The sequence below is a fragment of the Triturus cristatus genome, chromosome 1_2 (assembly GCF_964204655.1).
Source record: "Triturus cristatus chromosome 1_2, aTriCri1.1, whole genome shotgun sequence".
Taxonomy (NCBI): Eukaryota; Metazoa; Chordata; class Amphibia; order Caudata; family Salamandridae; genus Triturus; species Triturus cristatus.
Window position 1 is genome coordinate 1,100,855,385 of NC_140580.1, and position 21,353 is coordinate 1,100,876,737.

The 21,353-nt window shown below is 40.4% G+C and overlaps 1 protein-coding gene across 4 annotated transcripts in view; it reads left to right on the forward strand.

The window, feature by feature from the left end:
- GARNL3 (GTPase activating Rap/RanGAP domain like 3) overlaps positions 1 to 18,699 on the forward strand; it is a 949,195-nt gene extending 930,496 nt beyond the window's left edge. For all 4 annotated transcript variants that reach the window (XM_085613708.1, XM_085613711.1, XM_085613709.1 and 1 more), the window contains 3 exons: positions 9,839 to 10,048; positions 14,542 to 14,659; positions 16,391 to 18,699. In XM_085613708.1, coding sequence (XP_085469834.1) covers positions 9,839 to 10,048; positions 14,542 to 14,659; positions 16,391 to 16,553 — 491 coding nt within the window. In that variant the 3' untranslated portion in view covers positions 16,554 to 18,699. The remainder of the gene's footprint in view (positions 1 to 9,838; positions 10,049 to 14,541; positions 14,660 to 16,390) is intronic.
- The last annotated feature ends 2,654 nt before the right edge of the window (positions 18,700 to 21,353 follow it).

Here is a 21,353-nt window from a genome sequence, read left to right on the forward strand (position 1 = left end):
GGTGTGTGTGGGGGGGGTTCTTCCCCGAACAAAGCTGTTTATGAAGGCTAGCTTAACAGACATTTCCTTAACATAGAATTGTAAATGACAATACTTTGCATATGAATCCAAAGGAAAAGCACTCCTGGAAGACGACCTTAGAAGAGAAAGAAAATGACACAGCAGCAGCCCAATGGGCAACACGCCAGGGGTGCCAGGTTGTTCCAAGAACCATCAGATATGGCTCCGGTGAGAAGGGAGCAGGAGGGAGTAGGCAGAAAAATGACCCTTTTCCTCAGTCACATGGTTGGCAAAATCAGACCATAAGGGGGAGATTTTTCAACACTTTGCGCTGGTGCAATGTCACAAAACATGTTGACGAAGTAATTACTTTCCAGCACCACCCATAGGTTTTGCTGCAAAACCCAATCTACAAACAATGGTGGGTAGGGCTATATGGCATAGAATAATGCCTCCTCAAGGCAGGCGCTAACAGAGAGAATTTTATTTTATTAATTCCTAACATTTGAGAGATTGCATGTGTGCTACACTTTATAGCACGCATACAACGTGGGTTGTGTTTTAAAGTATGTCTACGCATAGTATTTTGTGCTGGAAGGATATCGAAAGGCTTTGCTACTCATCAAGAACACATGCCTGTAGCATGGTACAAAGGCTGTGCATGTTGCTAGGCAGCCTATGTGCGCTCCAGCACTGGGGAAGAGAGCAGCAGCACCATATCGAGTAGATAAGGCCCTGTAATGCTCTCCTTCCTTATCACAACGCACTGCAGCAACTTTGGTTGCTCTGCAGAATTGCACTGTTTTGTTTTTGCTAAATATGTCCCTTGGATGCCTATGGCTAGTGCTCATAAAATGTAACAATGCATAACAAATACTTTCCTCATTCCAGAGTCACGGTACCTAGCATTACCAGTGCAGAAGAATGTGGTAATCAAATTTTGCAGGCATTAGAGATGTTAGTAGGTTGGTTTCCCATGGATGACATATTCACATAATGATTTCTACTACATGCAGAGTTGCTAATAAAATTGATTGTGTTTTACATTTAAAATTGTTCTACTTCGTTGCTTATTTTAACTGCTAATTGTAGTAAATTACTTGTCTACTATTCTCCACTCCACTGTACTGCTCTGCTAGAATGTTCCATGACATCATAGAATGCCTGAGTGCCTCACTGTGTTAGAGTGTCAGTTAGTCAACTCAGGCTGAGCTTTTGGGAGGCTGCTCCTGGTGGGGTTGTCTTTGTACCATCTATCTTCTCCTACTATCCTGATCTCCTATACTGGGACCAAGCTACTAATAAAGAAGTATCCTACATGTACAGATGGACTCTGTATCTTCATTTACAATAATTTTGGCGGCGATATTGAACCTACGCAAGCAGTAAGGAGTAAGGACAACTAAGGAACTAAAGGACAAGGAACCAAGGACATCAAAGACTTTCAAAACGTCAATTGGATATCAGAGAAACGCCCTGGACAGCCCCACCAGTGTCATGTACCATCTGGACAGCCTGCAGTCTGGGTGTTTGTCAATGGTGAGCCTGCTGTCACCCTGCTGCCTTCTGGAAGACGTCTGAAGTAGTCTCTCCTGCTTCAGACTTTCTTGAGGCATGCGGAGTTTATTTATCTTACCTGGCCCTCAATCTGAGTGGGAAGGGTTGTGGCCTGACAGCTTGTTTTGCCTACATTCATTTTGAACTTTGTGTGAGTCTTGGCAGTGTTACATGTGAGGGAGTTCCTCCAGCTGTTCCTCACTGGTCGTGTCAACCTTCTTGTGGTCGCCGTGAGTGTGGAAGTTACCGCCTCCTCGAAAGAAACATATAACTTCGCAGAGGAACCAAAAGTATGGGCTGATTTTGTTTGTGTGAATTTTAAACACACTGCCACTGCGCCTTGGAGGAAGGCATCTTGTTTCGTGAGCGTGATACGTCCATGTCAGCGGGGGCAGAAATCATGTGTTGTGCAGTGAGTTGTGCGGTGAGTGCACACAGTTTACTTTGTTTTTTTGGGTTGCTTAAAAGTGGTGGCATTACACTCTTACAGTTAAACTACTACCGTTCAAATATCTCCCACCACGTGCATACTTCAACACGCGCAGACTTACCTTTGTGCCTCCTATGACGTTCGCATCCCCTTCAAGCTGCCTACTGTGGTCTACGTTGTGGTGCACGCCCTTGCCGATAGCCATCCGGCGTGGCGTCAAAATGCGTGCCGCCATTTTGCGCTTGGAATTCTTCTTCTTCCATGGAAATCTTCACTGCGGTATACTGATCTTGCCAACCGCGTTACTAATAAAGTTTTGCGGACAACATATTACCAGTCACACAGTTCTCTCTTGTGTTCAATGAGCGGCGCGGCATAAAAAGCGGAGGATGTTGCGCCTTTTGGAACTTTTGACTCACGATTAGGTGTGTGACTTAGACTGGACCTTCCAACGTTGTCACATTTTATTCTTATGGTGGAATTCAGCGAGTGCACACTGAAGAAACTCAAATGTTCTTCATGGTATGCTGGTAACTACGGGACTTCTTTGATTGGAGACCTCGGGTAAAAAACAGATCGCCGGTGCCTAACATTTCTTCTTGCCTTTACTCACATAGCGCTTCTTGTATTGGCGTGTAAGGGGCATGGGGAACTCATTATCTCAATTCATGTTTTAACACTCTGTCTTGAGCGGGTTTTTTATGCCCCAGTGCTCCAACTTTGTTTTGAAGAACGGTGTGTTGTGTCACTAAAGTTGGAGTGTACTCTTTTCTTTCGGGGAGGTCGTGAGGGTGTTTTGTGCCCATTTCAGACTTACCATGTGGTGTACCCTTATCAGGGGAGAGTTTTTAAGTTTTTTTAGGGTGATGCATACCTTTTGGTGTACCCTGCCATGGAGAGGTCTGTTGTTCCCTTGGCGTTTTGTCCCCTCATTCTGTGTACCTTCTGGTGTACCCTACTTAGGGGAAGCTGTGTTGTTTTCTAAAGTGATTAACTTGTGGTGTACCCATCTCTTTGGGGAGGTTGTGGGGGTAGGCAATGCCTCTAATCTAGTTTTCACTTTTCCAGGGTTAGTACTCTGTGATGTACCCTATTTAGGGGAGGTGGTAGTTTTGTTGTGTTATTTTTCAGGGTTACTACCCTACTTGAGATTTTGTCATTAGTGGGCAGTCAATGCCCCGTATCAGTTCCCAGGGTGAGCACCCTGCAGTGTACCCTGATAGGTTTACCCTACTTAGGGGAGGCTGTGTGATATGTGGGTATTCAATGCCTCATATTATTTTTCCAGGGCTAGTACTCTGTGGTGTACCCTATTTAGGGGAGGTTATGTTGTTTCTAGGGTGTCTACCCTGTGGTGTACTCTATCTAGGGGAGGTTGTTTCATTTTCATGGGTTACTACCCTGTGTTGTTCCCTATTTCGGTGGAGGTTCTTTGGTCGGTTCCTAGCGTTATATTGGGTCTTCCTTTCATGTTGACACTATGCTCTGGTCGAAGTCCACCTGCGTGGAACTCGTGGCCAAGGGTTTCACGCTTGTGCGACTTTGAGTGAGAAGCTTCTCTCTAGTGTTTAGACCTCTTCCGTTACTCTTTATGGATTTTATGTGTCAGCATGCCTTCTACCAGGGGAACTTGTGTTTCTTTCCAAAGCGTTTTCTCTCTGGTGTATCTTTGTTGTTGAGGTTACACTCTTCCTGTTATCTAGAGTGAATCTAACCCCTATTGTACCTATCTATTGGGGATGTGGTTTTCTCCCAAGGGTCAGTGTCTGCACCCACCTTTGTTTAACAGGGTGCCTACCCTGTGGTGTACACGCTTAAGGGGAGGTTGTGTGGGTGACCACCCTTCTCTGTTGCATTGTTTTTTTTTTCATCTAAGCCATGCTTTGTTTTTCCCTAAGGGAGGGGGGATGGGGCGTGTAGTAATGTTATTTGGAATCTTAACACATTTCTGTTCATGCCAGTGGGATTTCTGATACCTCATGCAATACACCTGTTGATATGTGCATCTCATTGTTGTATCTTCTTGCTAATGATATATTGAGGTATCTTACTTGTCTTTATCTTTACTTCTGCTGTTGTTCCCTAAGGAAGGAGGATGTGTAGTAAATTACTTGTCTACTATTCTCCACTCCACTGTACTGCTCTGCTAGAATGTTCCATGATATCAGAGAATGCCTGAGTGCCTCTCTGTGTTAGAGTGTCAGTTAGTCAACTCAGGCTGAGCTGTTGGGAGCCTGCTCCTGGTGGGGCTGTCTTTGTACCATCTATCTTCTCCTACTATCCTCATCTCCTATACTGGGACCAAGCTACTAATAAAGAAGTATCCTACATGTACAGATGGACTCTGTATCTTCATTTACAACACTAATCATTGCTCCCCTCACTCCCAGTGCTTCCCTCAGAATAAACGAGGAGCTTGGCAAAAAGCAGGTTGTTGCAGCGAATCTGCTGAAGCACCGACTCACATCTTATTCATTCTTCGTTAAGGTATCATTCTGAGTTAAAGTCGAAAGTTGGGAGTAAGATTTTTAGCACAAGTTTTTCTAAATGAGCTCTCTCTAGAATTAGCTAGTAGTGCCTTATCTCTCAAGTTTTGCAGTTTCTTTAGGTCTTACCTGGAGAAATTTGCACCAGCAAAACAGTGCATTAGGGGAATTATGGGCACAAACAGCTGCAAAGGCCATCTACGTACGTGGTTGCCTGTTTAAGACTGCAAAAATGGTAATAGGCACAATAGCAACCTATTATCGTGATCACAAGGTGCTTCACTAGGAGGCTCCTAGATGTTATCTATGTGACCCAATCAAGCAACCATGTATGACTTTAGTAAATGAGGGCCCAGTCTTCCCTAGCATGCTGATCGATTAGGCCACTTTGGATATCACAAACAATAACACTATGTACTCTTTCTAGAAAGGTGGTATTTATAAGCAAATTTGGCTAGCCTTATCAAGCCTTCGCACAGGTGCAGTGTCACAAAGGGGATGCGAAGTGGTGTTATGTCATGAATTGGGACTTATTTTCCAGATCAAATCTTGATTTGGGATTGAAGGCAGCCCTAAAGTAATGCTGTACCCTACTTTGTATCAAGGGGACATCTCATAGGTTGTACACAGGTGTCCCAATGCGACCACCTAGGAAGTTTATCATAAAGCCTTATTTACTGAAAAAGTTAGACAGGGCATTGAGCCAAAAATGTACGCCTGTTAGACAGGGCATTGAGCCAAAAATGTACGCCTTGTCAAGAAAGGTGTAACGTTTGAGAAACGTTTTCTTTTCTCAAAACCTTTCTAACCTTGTAATTGTGCTGTAATGTACAGAGCACATATAAGTTGACAAAGTTTTAAATTCTGTCTGAACAAAATATTTTGTGCTGGAATGGTAACTTCCAGTACAAACCCTATGCTAGATCTCATGCACAGTGGAAGGACGGGTGCGTTGTGCAAGGCAGTCTTACCGTGCGCCAGTGCACAGAATGACAGCAGCACCTTATCTTAATAGATATGGCGCTGCCCTGCTGTCTCCCTTTCATGCACTGAAGCAAACTTTGGTTTCTAAATAAATACAGCACAATACAATACAATTTACAACATGTGCGGCTGCCATCAAGGAGGCGTACCGGCGCAAGCAGTTCCTTGGAGGACTGAAGGATTAGTCAAATCGTTGCAGGGAGGCTACTTATCATACAGGTATGTTTTTAATAATTTATGGGAGACTAATTTAGGGGGTGCAAAGTGAAGGGTTGGCAGCAAGCTCTTTTTGTCTTGTTGACTCTCGGGACATCTAAACGTTTTTGTTCATTGTAGTGGAGGGCCCTTCGTCTGATGATAGGGAATTAATCTTTTCCTCAGATAGCTGGGGCCTTTGTGCTCATATGCTCTATGGCAGTGTATTAGGGCTTTACATTTAATGTGGCTAACAATAGGCAGCCAATGAAGGCTGCACAGGGAGGCCATGACAGAGGCACAGGCAGGTAACTGAAGATCATCTGGGCTGCTGCACTGGGAATTATTTGCAAGCAGTGGAGCAGATAGGCTGGTAAACCTAAATACAGGCTGCTTGCATGGTCTAGTTTTGATGTTACCAGAATGTGGATAACAGATTTGCGGCTCCCCTCCTGGATCAGATGAATCATCCTCCTAACTGACTTTAGCGTAAGAAAACAGATGGCAGACACCGATCTGACCTGAGGTTAAAAAAAAAATTGGAATCAGTTGTATAATCTGACAGACATTTATGGAGTCTTTAAGACACCTGACTGCAGCAATCTTAGCACTTACAGCCCCATTAGGAGCTCAGGGCAAGTTGTACTTGTGCTGAAGCGTTTACCGGATTACAGTATGACTAACTGGCTTTTCAAAAAGTTGTGTATACAAAAATAGACAAATAACATTTTCTTCATGTATTCCTCCTTTTATCACCATTTTATGAACCTGGTGCAAAACAATACCCAGTCACCAAAGTGGATGTGGTTTTTGCACCCATTAATAACACATGGTTCTAAATGATGCTGTTAACCTTCTTTTGCGTCTTCTTCTGTGAGAACAAAAATACGTTCAAGTGCTGATTGGGTCTGTGTTAGCACCATGGTTCATCCATTCCTGTCAGGGGTGTTCAGTTTCCTTTTCCGTTCATCTAGTCAGAGCCCAGTGGATCTCTTCAGCACTTGTGTGCTTTAGAATCAGAAAGTGCAAAGTGTCAGCTGCCAGCTGATGGACATACAGAGCTTCAGAGCTCCTTGACTTTACACAGCCTGGAATAATAAGGACCACAGAATGGCAGAGATTCAGCAGAAGGCAGCTATGCATGAAGGTACACGTAACCCATCATCTAGGGCCTGCAGTACCATCCCCAGTTAAATAACATTTCTCATAGTATCCTTTGCTTTCTTCAAGCAAAAAGGGGAATAACATGCACAAATGCCTTGATTACTTATATTCTTATTACTATGATTCGTTGTTCCTCACCCAAGGTCCTGATATATGAGGGAGGGTGATGAGGAAGTATGCCTCGAATACTTATCCATAATCCTGTTTCTCCTACTCCCCCTTCCTAATCCCTTGCCTAAACCTTTGAGGAAGGGAGATGAGGATGTATGCCTTGAATACATAATCATAATTCTGTTACTCCTACTCCCATTCCTCGTCCCTTGCCTTAACAGACAAGGAAGGGTGATGAGGAAGTATGCCTTAAATTCCTATCCATAATCCTGTTCTTCTCCTTACCCCTTGCCTTAACATGCGAGGAAGGGTGTTGAGGAGGTATGCCTTGAATACTTGTCCATATTCTTGTTACTCCTACTCCTTCTTCCTAATCCCATGCCTAAATGTTTGAGGAAGGGAGATGAGGATGTATGCCTTGAATAACTACCCATAACTCTTTTACTTCTACTCCCCCTTCCTCGTGCCATGCCATAACATACGGGGTGATGAGGAGGTATGCCTCAAACACTTATCTATAATACTGTTACTCCTAAGCCCCTTCCTCAGCCAATGCCTAAACCTTTGAGGAAGGGAGATCAGGGTGGCTGACTTGAATACTCATCTGTAGCTCCATTACTCTACTCAACCTTCTTTATCCCATGCCATAACATATGAGGAAGGGTGATGAGGAGATATGCCTTGAATACGTAGCCATTACCCTTTTACTCCTACTCCCTCTTCCTCATCCTATGCCTTAATATATGAAGAAGGGAAATGAGGAGGCTTGCCTTGATTACTTTTCTGTAGTTCCATTACTCTGCTCAGCCTTCCTCATCCCATGCCTTAACCTTTGAGGAAGGGAGATGAGGATGTATGCCTTGAATACTTTACTGTAGTTCCATTACTCTGCTCAGCCTTCCTCATCCCATGCCTTAACCTTTGAGGAAGGGAGATGAGGATGTATGCCTTGAATACTTTTCTGTAGTTCCATTACTCTGCTCAGCCTTCCTCATCGCATGCCTTAAGATATAAGGAAGAGAGATGAGGAGGTTTGCTTTGAATACTTACCCATAATCCTGTTACCCCTAATCCCTTTTCCTCATCCAATGCCTTAACATACAAGGTAGGGAGATGAGGAGGCTTACCTCGATTACTAGACAATAATTGTATAACTCTTACTCCCCCTTCTTCATCCCTTGCCTTTCCCTTTGAGGAAGGGAGATGAGGATGTGTGCCTTGAATACGTATCTGTAATTCCAATACTCTCCTCATTCTTCTTCATCACATGTCTTGACATATGAGGAAGGGAGATGAGGAGCTATGCCTCGAATACTTGACCATGATTCTGTTAATTGTACTCCCCTTTCTAAGCCTTAACATACGAGGAAGGGAGATGAGGAGGTATGCGTTGAATCCTTAAACCATAATTCTGTAACTCCTACTCCCCTTTCTCGTCCCTTGCCTTAACATATGAGGAAGAGAGATGAGGAGATATGCCTCGAATACTTACGCATAATCCTGTAATTCCTACTCCCTCTTCCTCGTCCTATGCCTTAACATACGAGGAAGGGAAGGAGGAGGCTTGCCTCGTTACTTGTCAATAATTCTGTAACTCTTACTCCCACTTCCTCATCCCATGCCTTAACATATGAAAAAGGGTGATGAAGATGTATGTCTTGAACACGTGTCTGTAATCCCATTGCTGTCCTCACTCCTATTCATCCCATGCCATAACATATGAAGAAGAAGGTGAAGTGGTATGCCTCGATCAAAAATTATGTTGCTCCTACTCCTCTTCCTCGTTCCATGCCTTAACATACGAGGAAGGGAGATGAGGAGGTATGCCTCGAATACTTACCCATATTCCTGTTACTCCCTCTTCCTCACCCTATGCCTTAACATACAAAGAAGGGAGGTGAAGAGGTATGCCTCGATTACTTATCAAAAATGATGTTACTCCTATTCCCCTTCTTCGTTCCATGCCTTAACAAACGAGGAAGGGAGATGATGAGGCTTGCCTCGATTACTTATCTATAAACCCTCTTACCCTTACTCCCCCCTTCCCAGGATTTCACATTTGGGGAATGAAGGTGAGGAGGTATGCCTTCATACTTTTCTATAATCCTGTTACTCCTTCTGCCTTCAGAGGGTTCACGTGTTATGGACGAGGAAAGTGTTGGAAGAGGTCATTTTTCTGGTCAATGGCATATTTTAGATTTTTTAATAATGGTTACTACCTGATGAAGGCAAGGAAAAAAAACTGCTGACAAGATAGAAAAACACTCTTTTGTTTGGCTCTGTATCAGTACGAGTGCTAAAATTATGCACCTTTTCTGCCAGTAGTTTGAGGCCCTAAATAAGCAGGAACAATAACATGAGTGACACTGTGCAGTTTGGTAATAAAACAGCTGTAATCATGCTGTCTTTTCTGTTGTCATCACTTCAGTGCCACCTGTCAGGGCACTGCAGTCCAATGCCATTTTGACATGAGTGCTGTGGTTTTCTATTTACGTTTCCCAACCTTAATGACTGCCTATCTTTGTGTGTTTGTGCGTGTATGCGTATGTGTGTCTGTCTGTGACTGTACGTGTGTGCATGTGTTCATATGTATGTGTGTTGTTTTCTGTTTGTGTGTGAATTTGCTTTTTTATGGGATATGGCCCAGGTGAAGCCGAGAACATGCATGCTCCTTGTGAATCCCAACAAGTTTTGTTTTTTGGTGTACTATAGTATTCTTGTCTCATCTCATTACTGAGAGACATCCAATGAGTGTTTCAAGCGGTGGTGGGAAATGACTAGGAGAGTTTGGAAAACGAGAGTGCAAGAGACACTGCAGTGAGGACCTTTTTCTCTGAGAGACTGGGTGTAAATTTTTGTGTAATGCTTTCTGATTCAAAGCAATTCAAATTACTTTTCTTTGCTATTCAAGGTGAAATTCAGTGCAAAAACTTGTACAAGATCCCTCTGAGCAACCTCGTGGGGCGGAGCATAGAAAGGCCACTCAAGTCCCCGTTAGTCACGAAGGTCGTCACCACACCGACTTCCAGTGGTATTGTGTCGATTCCTGTCACTCACTCCTTGTCACTGTCTCGCATGGAAATCAAGGAAATTGCAAGCCGGACAAGGAAAGAACTTTTGGGTAAGACATAACAATGTAGATTATTCAGCACAAAGCAAAGTAGCTTGAGAATCTGGTATTTTAAATCCTACAGCTGTGCACTACTAAAACATGGTGTGTTTTGATTAGCTCCTAACCGGTCGATATCTACCTCATTACAGTATAAATCCACATTTCACTATGCCTTCTTCCTCTAAAGGTTGCCTGTGAAATACACAAAGCTCTAATAAAGAACTACAGCTTCTGTGGTTCTCAATCTTTTGACTTCCCACTGCAAGGACCCTCTCTAATCAGTTTCTACAATTTGAACCTCAAAATACATCAAACAAATACATAAATTATTAAACATTTTATTTAATTCCCGAACAAACAAATATGCAAAACTCGAAATTTTTATTTTGAAGGGGAGCTTCAACCTCTTAAAAATCTAGGGCCCGATTTAGGTTATGACAGATTAAATAAAACCAAACAAGGTAGTGGAGGACTTTACCCAGTCTTTACTGCGCCTGCCAAATTGGGGGATGTGCATCAGCCTGCTACCATTTGTATATATTGGAAGGAACCACCACCAAAGCAGTTCCTGTCAATGTTGGAAAACTTTGACTAACCTTTTCGTCAAACATGATGGCATGCTGTTAAACTTTTCCAAAGTTTTTTTAGGTTTAACAAACAAACTCCCAAAGCAGGAGTTTGCTTTTAAATAATAGAAAAGTGAATAGTGCACACACTGTATGCTCTCTTTGTGTTGGCGCATACCAGTTCTTCAGCCGAGGCCATTAGCCATCAATAGTAGATTACATTTGCTGTACTTGCTGTACTTCCACAAATCAAGATAAGGATACCAACTTAATGTTAAGCCACCAATTTTAAATTCTTTTACATTTACAGATAATTTTAAATTGTTCACATCATTCACAAAATGTGCACACACTGAGTGATGTGCTCCTGGATATAATAGCTTTAAAATCATTCACTTTCCTGGGCAGAAAACTGAACATGCACATGAAAATGTTTTGTGTCTCTACTACTAAAAGTTTCTCAAATAAATGAGTCTCCGAAAACATTCCTTTCCATTTATTTGTATTACATATTTAAATAGTTTCAAGTTAGTGAAAAATTGTGTAGTGCATGGAAAATTGTGTGCTCCATTACAGATTTCTCTGTGTTTTAAAATAGTAGCTTTATTTTTCTGTCTGATTTACAATGTTGTGTATTTTAAAATATGGTTTAGCTATTTACCCTTGAGTGCAGTCATTTATAAGATATACAGGGTAGCAGTATTTATAGACAATAAATATACATTTATAAAAGTGATTATCATTTCAGCATGTTTAGCTCACAACCATAATTATTTTTAAGCCAGAGCACATTCATGCAGCTAGATGCAACTTTTTACAGGAGAAAGTAGCAAAATGTAAAATGAAAAACGAAATGTCCAAATGGCAGCGCTTTTAGGAGGGTCTCACTATTTATTGGAGCACAATTCTAGTTGCATATGAGATCTGCTTGTTATATAGCATGCTGGACGTCTACACAAATCTATTCTCATATGTGAGAAATCAGAACCAGTTTGCCGTGTCCCCCAACCTCTTACCCCAATTTTGAATACTAGGTGCTGGTTTTCTGACTCTGAGGTGTCTCTCCTAACCAGACCCACGGCATGTGCTCTAATTAAAAGTATATGGTAATTAGGTGTAATTACAATTGCTACTGACACACTAGCTGTAAGTCTTTAGTATATAATATTGCATGTAGGTTTAGAGGCCTAGTAGACTTAATGCACTTAAATGTGCTCTACTGTGCTGCCTGCTGTCATTTTAAAGCAGCACTGCTTTTCAGGCTGCCTTTTTTTACATTTATATGCAAATTAGACTTTCAATTTAAATATACTTCCAAAGTCTCAAACTATCTTATTTTTACATATAAGTCACCACAAAGGTCTCCCCTAGGTGCCCCTAGGGGTACGGTGCTTTGTAACTATAAGCAGGGAGATTATAAAAGATGTTTTATAAGCCCCGGTGAGGGTAAAACTGTGTTGTTCTTCATTGTAGAAATCTAGCTCCATAGGCTAACATGGGAGTATTTTATTTAAGTATGAATATAGAGAGGAGAGGAGTGAGCTAGAAATGTCATTCAAACCAAAAGTTATGATAAATCCAATAACTTGCCACTGTTAGATTTATATTAAATATTACAGAAAATAAGTTATAGAACTTTCTTTTCTTTAAGTCAAATTCCAGTCTTCCGCTACCCGTTCTTGATTGGCCAGCTGTCTTAATGAGGTGTAAATTGGCCTGCTATAGAGACAAAGGATATCATGTATGATGGAGTAGCCAAACTGGAATTCAAAGGGAAAATTACACTATAGGACACCACAGGCTCATCCCCAGATCCTGCACGTCCAGCCACACCGAAGCCCCTGTAATTAGGTTAGTGATCGGGATGTAAAGGGAGAATTAGAGAATTTTAGCCACACCAGTAGGTTGGCTTAGCCAGTTCTAAACCTCCAGGAGAAATTTTCTCCATCTTGGATTTTGGAAGAATAGTGCTTTCTGAGACAAGAATATGCCACACTTTGATGGAAGTGGTCATACCTGAGAGTGGCACTCTGCATCCCATTGGTCAGGTGTGGCCCCTGCTTGTCGCCCAGGAACACTGAATACATATAGAAGAGTTGCCAAGCAACTCTGATTTACTACCTGAAACAACAAAGAGAAGAAGGACTGCCCTGCTGGAACCCTGATCTGCACCCAAAGGACTGCACCTGCATCACAATCTGGTACTACAGGGCTAAGGACTCTGCTTGATGTCACAAGGATTAAGGAGTGGACTTCCTGCAAACTACAGGTTAACAGAGCCCAGCTGCATCATCTCTACCAAGAAGTCCCATCCTGGAGTGCGTCCACTGGACTGATAAGGATCTGGCATGGTGCATTGTGGGAATTGTAGTCCCAACATACCAAGGACCATCTTAAAAGTTCCAGACGTTTGGAGAAACGTTTGGAAAAAGCTCCATAAGGTGACCGCCTAACGTCAAGAGTCAAGCCAATTATGTTGAACCGCGATCAGACCTGGATTTCAGGTTCGTCCTGCTGAAAACTCCGGACCTCAAGACTTCCAGAAGTTGACCTGTGGCTCCTGCTAGACCAAGCCAACAAAGCTGCTATGAATCTGGCCTGCTGGAGAGGCTCGCTCAACATCGAGAGAAAATCCTCCCGAAAGGTTTCTGAGTGCGAAGGTAAAAATTTGACCAAGTCCTCCCACTTAGTGTATCCGATAAGGTCTTCATGGTGGTCAGCCTCAAACTATGACTTTGTCTCGGGCAAGCGCCACCAAATATTCCAATTTGATGCCCTTGTTTCTTAACCACTAGCAAGTGTTTATTCTTAAAAAAAATCATATCCCCATTTTCCACTTTCCCACACAATAGATTTAAATGGACAATGAAAAAAATTTGAAATATTACTTGTTTTTAAATCAGGAGGTATGAAGTGACAGAGAGGATAGATAGCCTTGGTAGAAAATGTGGAAAGGAGGTTCTGGACTTAGATAGGGATCTTTCTCATTGAGTATTTTTAGCTCATTTAAAATATATATTATGTCATAAATGACTAAACCCCATTCTTATTTACTTCAGGTTGTTCTATGTTACACGCTTTAAATTCAACAGCTCCTATTCCAGCAGAATTGCGTTTAGGAGAGACTCACATTTGTCAGGAATATAGAATGTTGGCACTGTAGTTGTCCATCAGAACAATGGCTTTGATGCAAAGGTATATGCTCAGGGAAGCAGTACATTTTAAGGAGTAATGGCCAAACTCACTCATAAAGAAGTGAGGTTTCACTGATTTATTGAATCTAAGGAAAAACTTTCTCAAGTCTTACATAGACAGAAGGAATTTCAGGAAATAAAGAATTCCAAGAGTTAAGACATTTCCCTGACTTCTTGGAATTTCACCAGTAGCACAACAAGCAAATTGGTGAGGCAGACTTGGAACAACTCTTTAGCTACTTTTTCTTGAAGACTTTTACAGTATTGGCTAGCACCCTTCCATGCAAGGCCATGTCACCAATCAAGAGGGATTTGAACTGAGCTGTGTTCCTTAGCAGAAACAAGTGTAGGTCCTTCAGCGCTGGAGTGATGTGGTTGGAGTGGCACCATCTCGAAATGAGGCATGGGGCAGGATCACTGACAGCCACATTAACCTGCTGGAAACTTAAAAAGTTCTTTAAGTATAGCTTGAAATTAGTAACACCAATTAAAAATTCAGGGAATTAAATATTTGAAAATCTGCTGCTGAGTTTTGACATTTATATTGAGTGGTAGGACCAGTTAATGTAATACAGTGCCATTTCATTAAATGTAGCAAGATAACTTTGATCCAATGTGGCTCACTTGTTTTTCATTTTGAGTGAGCTGTGATTCTCAATGAAAGAGTATCCCTATGCTTTGTGCATGTTCCCAGAAGGGAATTACAAATTTGAGGGCTAATTGATGAGTCATATTTATGTAGGTCTGTTGGAGGAGCCGGCGTCCAAATCAGAAGGAGCCCAGAAACAAAAGAAGCTGACCCGGAAACGGATTGAAGGAGAAGTCAAGCAAGGAACTGTACGATCAACAAGCAATGACAGGTAAATCAGTCACAGTTGCAAAGCTGGGGTACAATTCCACCCAAAAGATAAATGCAAAGAACTGAGTAGAAACTAAGGTTAAATGTCCATAAGATGAGGTCTTACACACAAAAATGCACAGAAGGATAGGATTCATTTCCTTTGAGATTAGAACAGTAACATCTATGAAAAGTACTACCACAATTTAAAGATTTAACACAATATAAACAATTTCTCATTGGTGTTATTAATAGAGATGTAGATGAACAGAACAATTCATAATTGGTTTGAGATATATTCTTTTATTTAGTTTCTAAAGCACACACTTTGCCAAGAGAAAGTAGAGCACAGTATAAAGAGCATATGAGGAACAAAGGAACAGACACAGTGGATGCAAAAGAATATTGGTGGAATTTGAGTTCCATATGTCACTCTTAGAATGACACCAGGAAGGGAGACAAACATCAACTGACACAGACTCTTAAGATCCTAGGAGCAGAGCATGGCAAAGACCTGTTTTAGATTAATGAAACATTCTAAGTTAGTAGTGATTTACATCTGGGTAATCATGATTCTCCAGCAACTTGTTTTTAATATGTGACCCAAGTCATTGTTGAAAAGAAAAGGCTTCATAGTTAATACAGTTGATTAGGAAGATAATTCTTGTTTCAAATGGATGAAAATACAGGGAAAGGAGGATGCAATAGTCAATCTTTCACCCAATAATGACAATAATACTTTGAGTAATGAAAATGCAAACTCGTCTCAGTAATATGAGAAAGTAGTCTGAAAATGTCAAAGAGAATCTTAACTTCATCTGAGAGAGTAATCATTCCATTGCCAAGTATCACATTTTGAGAGTGAGCTTTGATTTTCTTCAGGCATGCTAGGAGTAAATATTTCAGTATAGTCTAATCAAGGCTTTGCAAATTTAAATTCATCCAACCACATATGTTTGAAAATACTTGTTGAAGGTTTGGAAGATTTGCTTAAGGTATACAGATATTATACAACAGTGATTATAAACAAAATGAGACCCTTAGGAGATTCCACAGCTAACATTCCCCAGTGGGTTGCTGGATTCTGCGTATTCATTTAGTCCCTGTTTCTTCCACAAGTTTTAAAATAAGAGGTATAGTACAAGCTAGCACTTTTCTGTGGCACTCTAGCATTATGCACTTTTGGCAGACATCTAAATGCTACAAATCATTCAAAGTGGTTTCCAAATTGCAGTTATTGTTTTAATTTCTAAGGAGGTACAGTTGTTATTTAGTAGTTTTTCCAATAGTTTTAATGTCATTGGTGGAATGTTGTACAAACAAGTGTTTTTTGCTAGGTGCCAGCAGGAAGCATTTCACTTATGAAGAGATAAGAGGAATGCATTTGGATGGAAGATTTACTGTCTTTGAGAACAGTCTGTCATGATGTAATAGACTTTAAGATAGTGTGATGCCATTCGACTATCAATTGATATTAGCACTACTTAAAATGATTTTGCTAATAAAAACAATACCAGAAACTGCTGCTAATTTTATAAGTATTGTTTTGATCAAAATAGTTTCAAAATAATTCAGAGCACTCAACAAATATTGTATTAAATGCTGATTTCAGGAAAAAAGGGTATGGTCTTGAAAAAGACTTAGTTGCATGTTTTGATGTAGGGAGTTATACTTTTAGGAGGCCAGTTTCTAGAATACTTCTGTAACTTTAAAAAATCCACTTCCAATAACAATGTAAACTTTTTCCTTGCAGGATAGTCAGTGGTTCATTTGAAAGCAATTCTGAAGAACAGCGTCACTATTCCACCAGTTCGGATCCTGATACCAATCTAAGCGTTGAGGGAAGTCCACCTTTAAGCAGCAGACCATTTCAGTTCACAGCATCCTTCGATGAAGACATTGTTGACTTGAAGTGAAGACAATCACATCCTCTTTCCTTTGTTATCAGAGTTCATTTGGATCTATAGCAACATCACAACAGCTCTAAGTGGTGCCAAGTGGATGCGGATTTGGAGGTTGTCACTCTTCAATCTCTCCAGAAACAACACATTCTGACACAATGAATGTGCTTCCAGTATCCTTCAGGCATCCTTCTCCTCGTTTTCAATCAACCTTCTATTACTTTTTTACAAAGAAAGTATGGATTAAAAATAGTATTTATTCTTCTTCACATATGTAATTATGTTAAAAAATAACTTGAGATGTTGTCATGCGCTACATTCACTACACTTTGTCAATATCAAATATTGTTCATTACACGTAAGTCACATTATAAATAAATTATATATGAAGATATTATTTTTAAGGTGGGGTGGGATATTTATATCAAGTTAGAATACAAACTTCCTAAACCGAGAACTTAGTAGTTCTTGGTAACTTTGAGTTCTCATAACCAACTGTAACATCTACACCAGATATGTTATATTGAATTGGGTTTTTATATCACTGTGATCTTTGATACCATCAGGGTTGCTATTTAAGTCAAAGGAATTATATTTATGATATAATTCTATTTACATTAGGTCTCTAAATTTCGATTCCAATTAACTGATTAATATAATATTATCATGGAATGTACAACAGCCATCTGACAAGCCCTTATAATTAGTATATGAAGAAACAGTCAAAATGATAAATTATTCGTTTTTTGAATTATATTTGCCCTGTGCTGAGTTTACAAGTGAACATTGGTAGGTATTATCCCATTTAACACTCCTGGTGTCCCAGACCTATGCTCATATGCACATGTACAAAAGTGGGTCTGAGCTGTAAAAGTAAGCATTTCCTCCATTAGGAAGTGTAATTTAGGAGTACATTATGAGTAAACCACACTCACTCACACTTTGTGAATTAGACTGAGTATTTTCAGTTCCAAAACATATTAATTCACTATAATTGCTTAAAACACAGAAACCATTTGGGTGAAAGTGAGCACCCTGCTACTTACATTTTCTCTGTGCTTGATGGTCATGGTAACTATTTAGCTTTATAAAGAGGGATCTAAATGTATAGCTGTTTCGCCTTTAACACAAATGTCCAAGCTAGCATTACTTTCAGTTAGCATGGTCACTAATCGGCGAGAGAGCAGCACCTTAACTCAGAACCTTTACTATCTCCAAGGATCTTTGAAATACTAAGGAGCCCAAATCTACCATATTGGGTGACAATTGTTAAAATTTGCCAAACAAAGCCTTCATGTTTATTTTCAAATAATAGAGACATCATGTGCATTCCTTTTACTTTTATAATTCTCTAACCTATGATGTACAAAGTTCACTTACTCTGTGCCAGCTTGTAGAGTAACTTAGGTCATTTGAGTGATTCGTGCTGCTATTTTGGCATCTTGACTGCTGCAGGAACAATTCCAGGAAGTGCCTGAAGAGGCAGCAGCTGCAAAGTGGATCCACAGAGCATCTGCTGCAGCTCCCATGGCTCACCAAAATCAAGATAAGGGCAGGCCTCTTTAGGTCTTCATAGAAATGCATATACCATGGAGAACTTAGGGCAGCATTGCTGCTATTTCCCATGAGAACAATAATGAGTGATAATGCAATAGAAAGGAAGATTGTGATGCAATATCTGGCATCCCTTGACCCTACTGTTGAAAGTCACTCATTGATAATGGAATACACACCTATTTTTTTCATTTTTGGTTAGCTGTATAAAATCTCATAGAAAATATACTGTATAAAGACAATGGTACCTCTATGTTAGTCTTCCTCTGGGTTCTTTAGTGTTCTACTGAGTAAATGCACGGATGAGGTTCTTCAGTGTTGTGTCCTCCATTTAATACAAAACTTGTAGGCATATTGAGGGTCTTAAACCACAAATAGGTCTAGCATCACCAACATGAAAAGCATTCAATTTTCAATTACACAAAATATAAATTGTCAGATATAATGTAATGGTCATCCGTATGTTAGAAGTGTATACATTCTCTCTTCTGTACTTCTGTTTCTGAATGGAGCATTTCGTTACAAGCCCTAAATTTACTGTCAGATCTGGAAAACGAATATTAACCTAAATAATGATTCATGTGCGGAGAAGAAAGCACTTGACCCAGCATATTTTAAGTGTTTTATTTTGTAGTATTCATGGTAGGGGGCGCAATTTAAATGTGCATGCCATATTTGAAACCCCATCCCCAGCATTCCCAATCTTTCAGCAATCATATTCCACAGAAAGACTAGAGCTTAGACTCAGTAAAGAAGTGATCTAGGCACTTCTTTGGAGCTTGTATGCACTGATCCATAGATCAAGAACACATTTTAGGGTGAGACACCAAAGCCTCATAATGTGCACTTTGTAAATTAAATCTGGATGCACCTTACTATTTATGGCTGCATTTCTTACGACCGGTAAAGTCATTCCGGGGAACAAACTTTTCTTCCCCTAGTTTTTAACCCTTCTGTGATTTTTATCTCCTCTCTTCAAGTTTTGTATGTTGGAATGGGAAATGAAATATAGTTGAAACTTTCATTATTACTGATGTGTAAATTTCAAAATGTATGCCTCCATATTCTACCTGGCATCATTTTCTTAGGCAATATTACATTTTCAAGTACTTTTGTGGTTCAGTGGTAGAAGTCTCATCTGCCACATGAATTTAAAATCGAATACAAAGGCTGTTTGCACCTAATTGTGTTAAATGATAAAGAAGATCTAATGCTTTCATTCCATTTTTGACTATGGAAAAGTGGCCTCAGGCACTACTTGGCTATTTTGGAACGTTCCTTTAAAATTCAGCCTCAGAGACTAAGGGGCATATTATCAAGAGAATTATTGCTGCTTTTTCTGCACATATCGCCGAAAAAGCGGCGATTTTTCTATCGCACTATTAACAAGGACTCGCTAACAAGCATTAGCGCTTGTTTCCTTGAGTTAGCAGCCATTTTTTTTTCCACTTTACATGTCAGCGATATTTGTCGCTAATGACATGCAAAGTGGGCGTTCCTCACTAAAACTACATGGAAACAGTCGCAAACACAACTTCCCTCTATTATGAATGCAGCACCGGACCCGCGAAGTGATAAAAAAAAGTCGCGCTTACCGCAGTTATCGCTGGAATGTAACACCTGATTAAAACTTGACTTAACCCTCTTGGCAATGGGAGGTGGATTGTTAGGTTAAGTCCACACTTGCCTACTTGCAAGCTTTTCATTACCGCTGTAAAATTATCGCTGGATATCTCATGCTATTGCTGCTTTTCACCCCTATCGCTGGATTTTACATCACCTCTGAGCAAAGCATTGCTAATACGCCGCTAACACAGCGATGTAATCCAACGATAGACGGCGATAAGAAAATACGTGCTATATGCGATTTGCGATAAATATCGCACGGTGTTGATAATATGCCCCTAAGACTCTGTACTTTTTAAATTATAGAGCCAACCAAAATGGACTGATTGTGATACAATTCTATAGTGAAATCTTTAAATAAAGGACTATAATGGTGGGTAGTTGTTCAATTGTCATAGGAATATATCCTTCTACTGAAAAAAGAGTTAAATACCATGTGGCCTGACGCACAAATAAATGCATAAATATCTAGAGGTGTCTCATGCACTTATGGGCAGCAGACCTCAAAATTGCTTCACAAAACTTGACAATATTTTCTATTGGTTAAAAAAACTCCCAGGCGTACAAGTGTAATGTATGATTTGCAAAAATAGGGCTTATAAGTTTATATGAATCACAAGCAGTCCTGGCCATGTCGGTTTTCTAAGCATTATTTGTGCATAGACTTCAAGTTACAGGGATGCTACACATCTATAGTTAGAAATTAGTAAAATACTAAAATAACCATTAATTTATTTTTTCTGTACATGAAACCTAATCTGTACATACACAAAGCTATGTTAGTAAATTAGATTTGGTATTTGCAGTACTCATCCATGATGAGTTGCATGGTATCCCAGGCAAGACAAAAGAAGAGAAGTAGTAAGAATATATCCTTCTATGCTCCCAACCTTTGGAACAGCCCCCCAACCTTCTTGTGAGACTGCCTCCTTCCTTCTGACCTTCATAAGTGAACTTAAAGCTCTCCTTTACTCCTGACACTAACCCACATATCCTCCCCCTTCTCCTGATCACCAACTCTGTCCTGAAATGTTTGCAGTTTTGGCTAACCTCGTTATTGTAATTTCTTGGTGACCTTTAGTAAATGGCGAATCATTCCTACTCCAACCGGCATCCATACTGTCTGCTCCTCTGCCTCTCTTGCATAGGCTTGGAATGTATAAACATCCTCAATCAAATAAACATATGTTTTCATCCCTACACATGCATTCACACACACTGTGGAAAAGAGCAATAACAGCACATATTTTTTCATACTCAGATCAGTTTTGTGTACACTTAGAAGTAAAAAATGAGTGAAGGAAATGCAATACTAATGCATGTGTGCAATCACAGCATCAGCTTGTTTGCATTACAGTAGCTGACCACCCCTGAGTCGATCTCCTTGGACTGAGCACATTTGACCATACAAGTAGAAATTACAAATGTAGATGTGATGGAACTTTGCTTAGCCTTCTCACACAGATGCAAGCGCCACAGGCTGCAGATTTCTGGTCACCTCTGGGTACTGCAGGTGAAAGTTATAACTTTGTAAGTGAAATTTCTCTATTGTGGATGGAAGAAGCTTGGTGAATCAAGTCCATTAAGAGCCCATTCAGCATTGGGTCAGGCCCAGGGCTGCACTTGAAGTGAAAT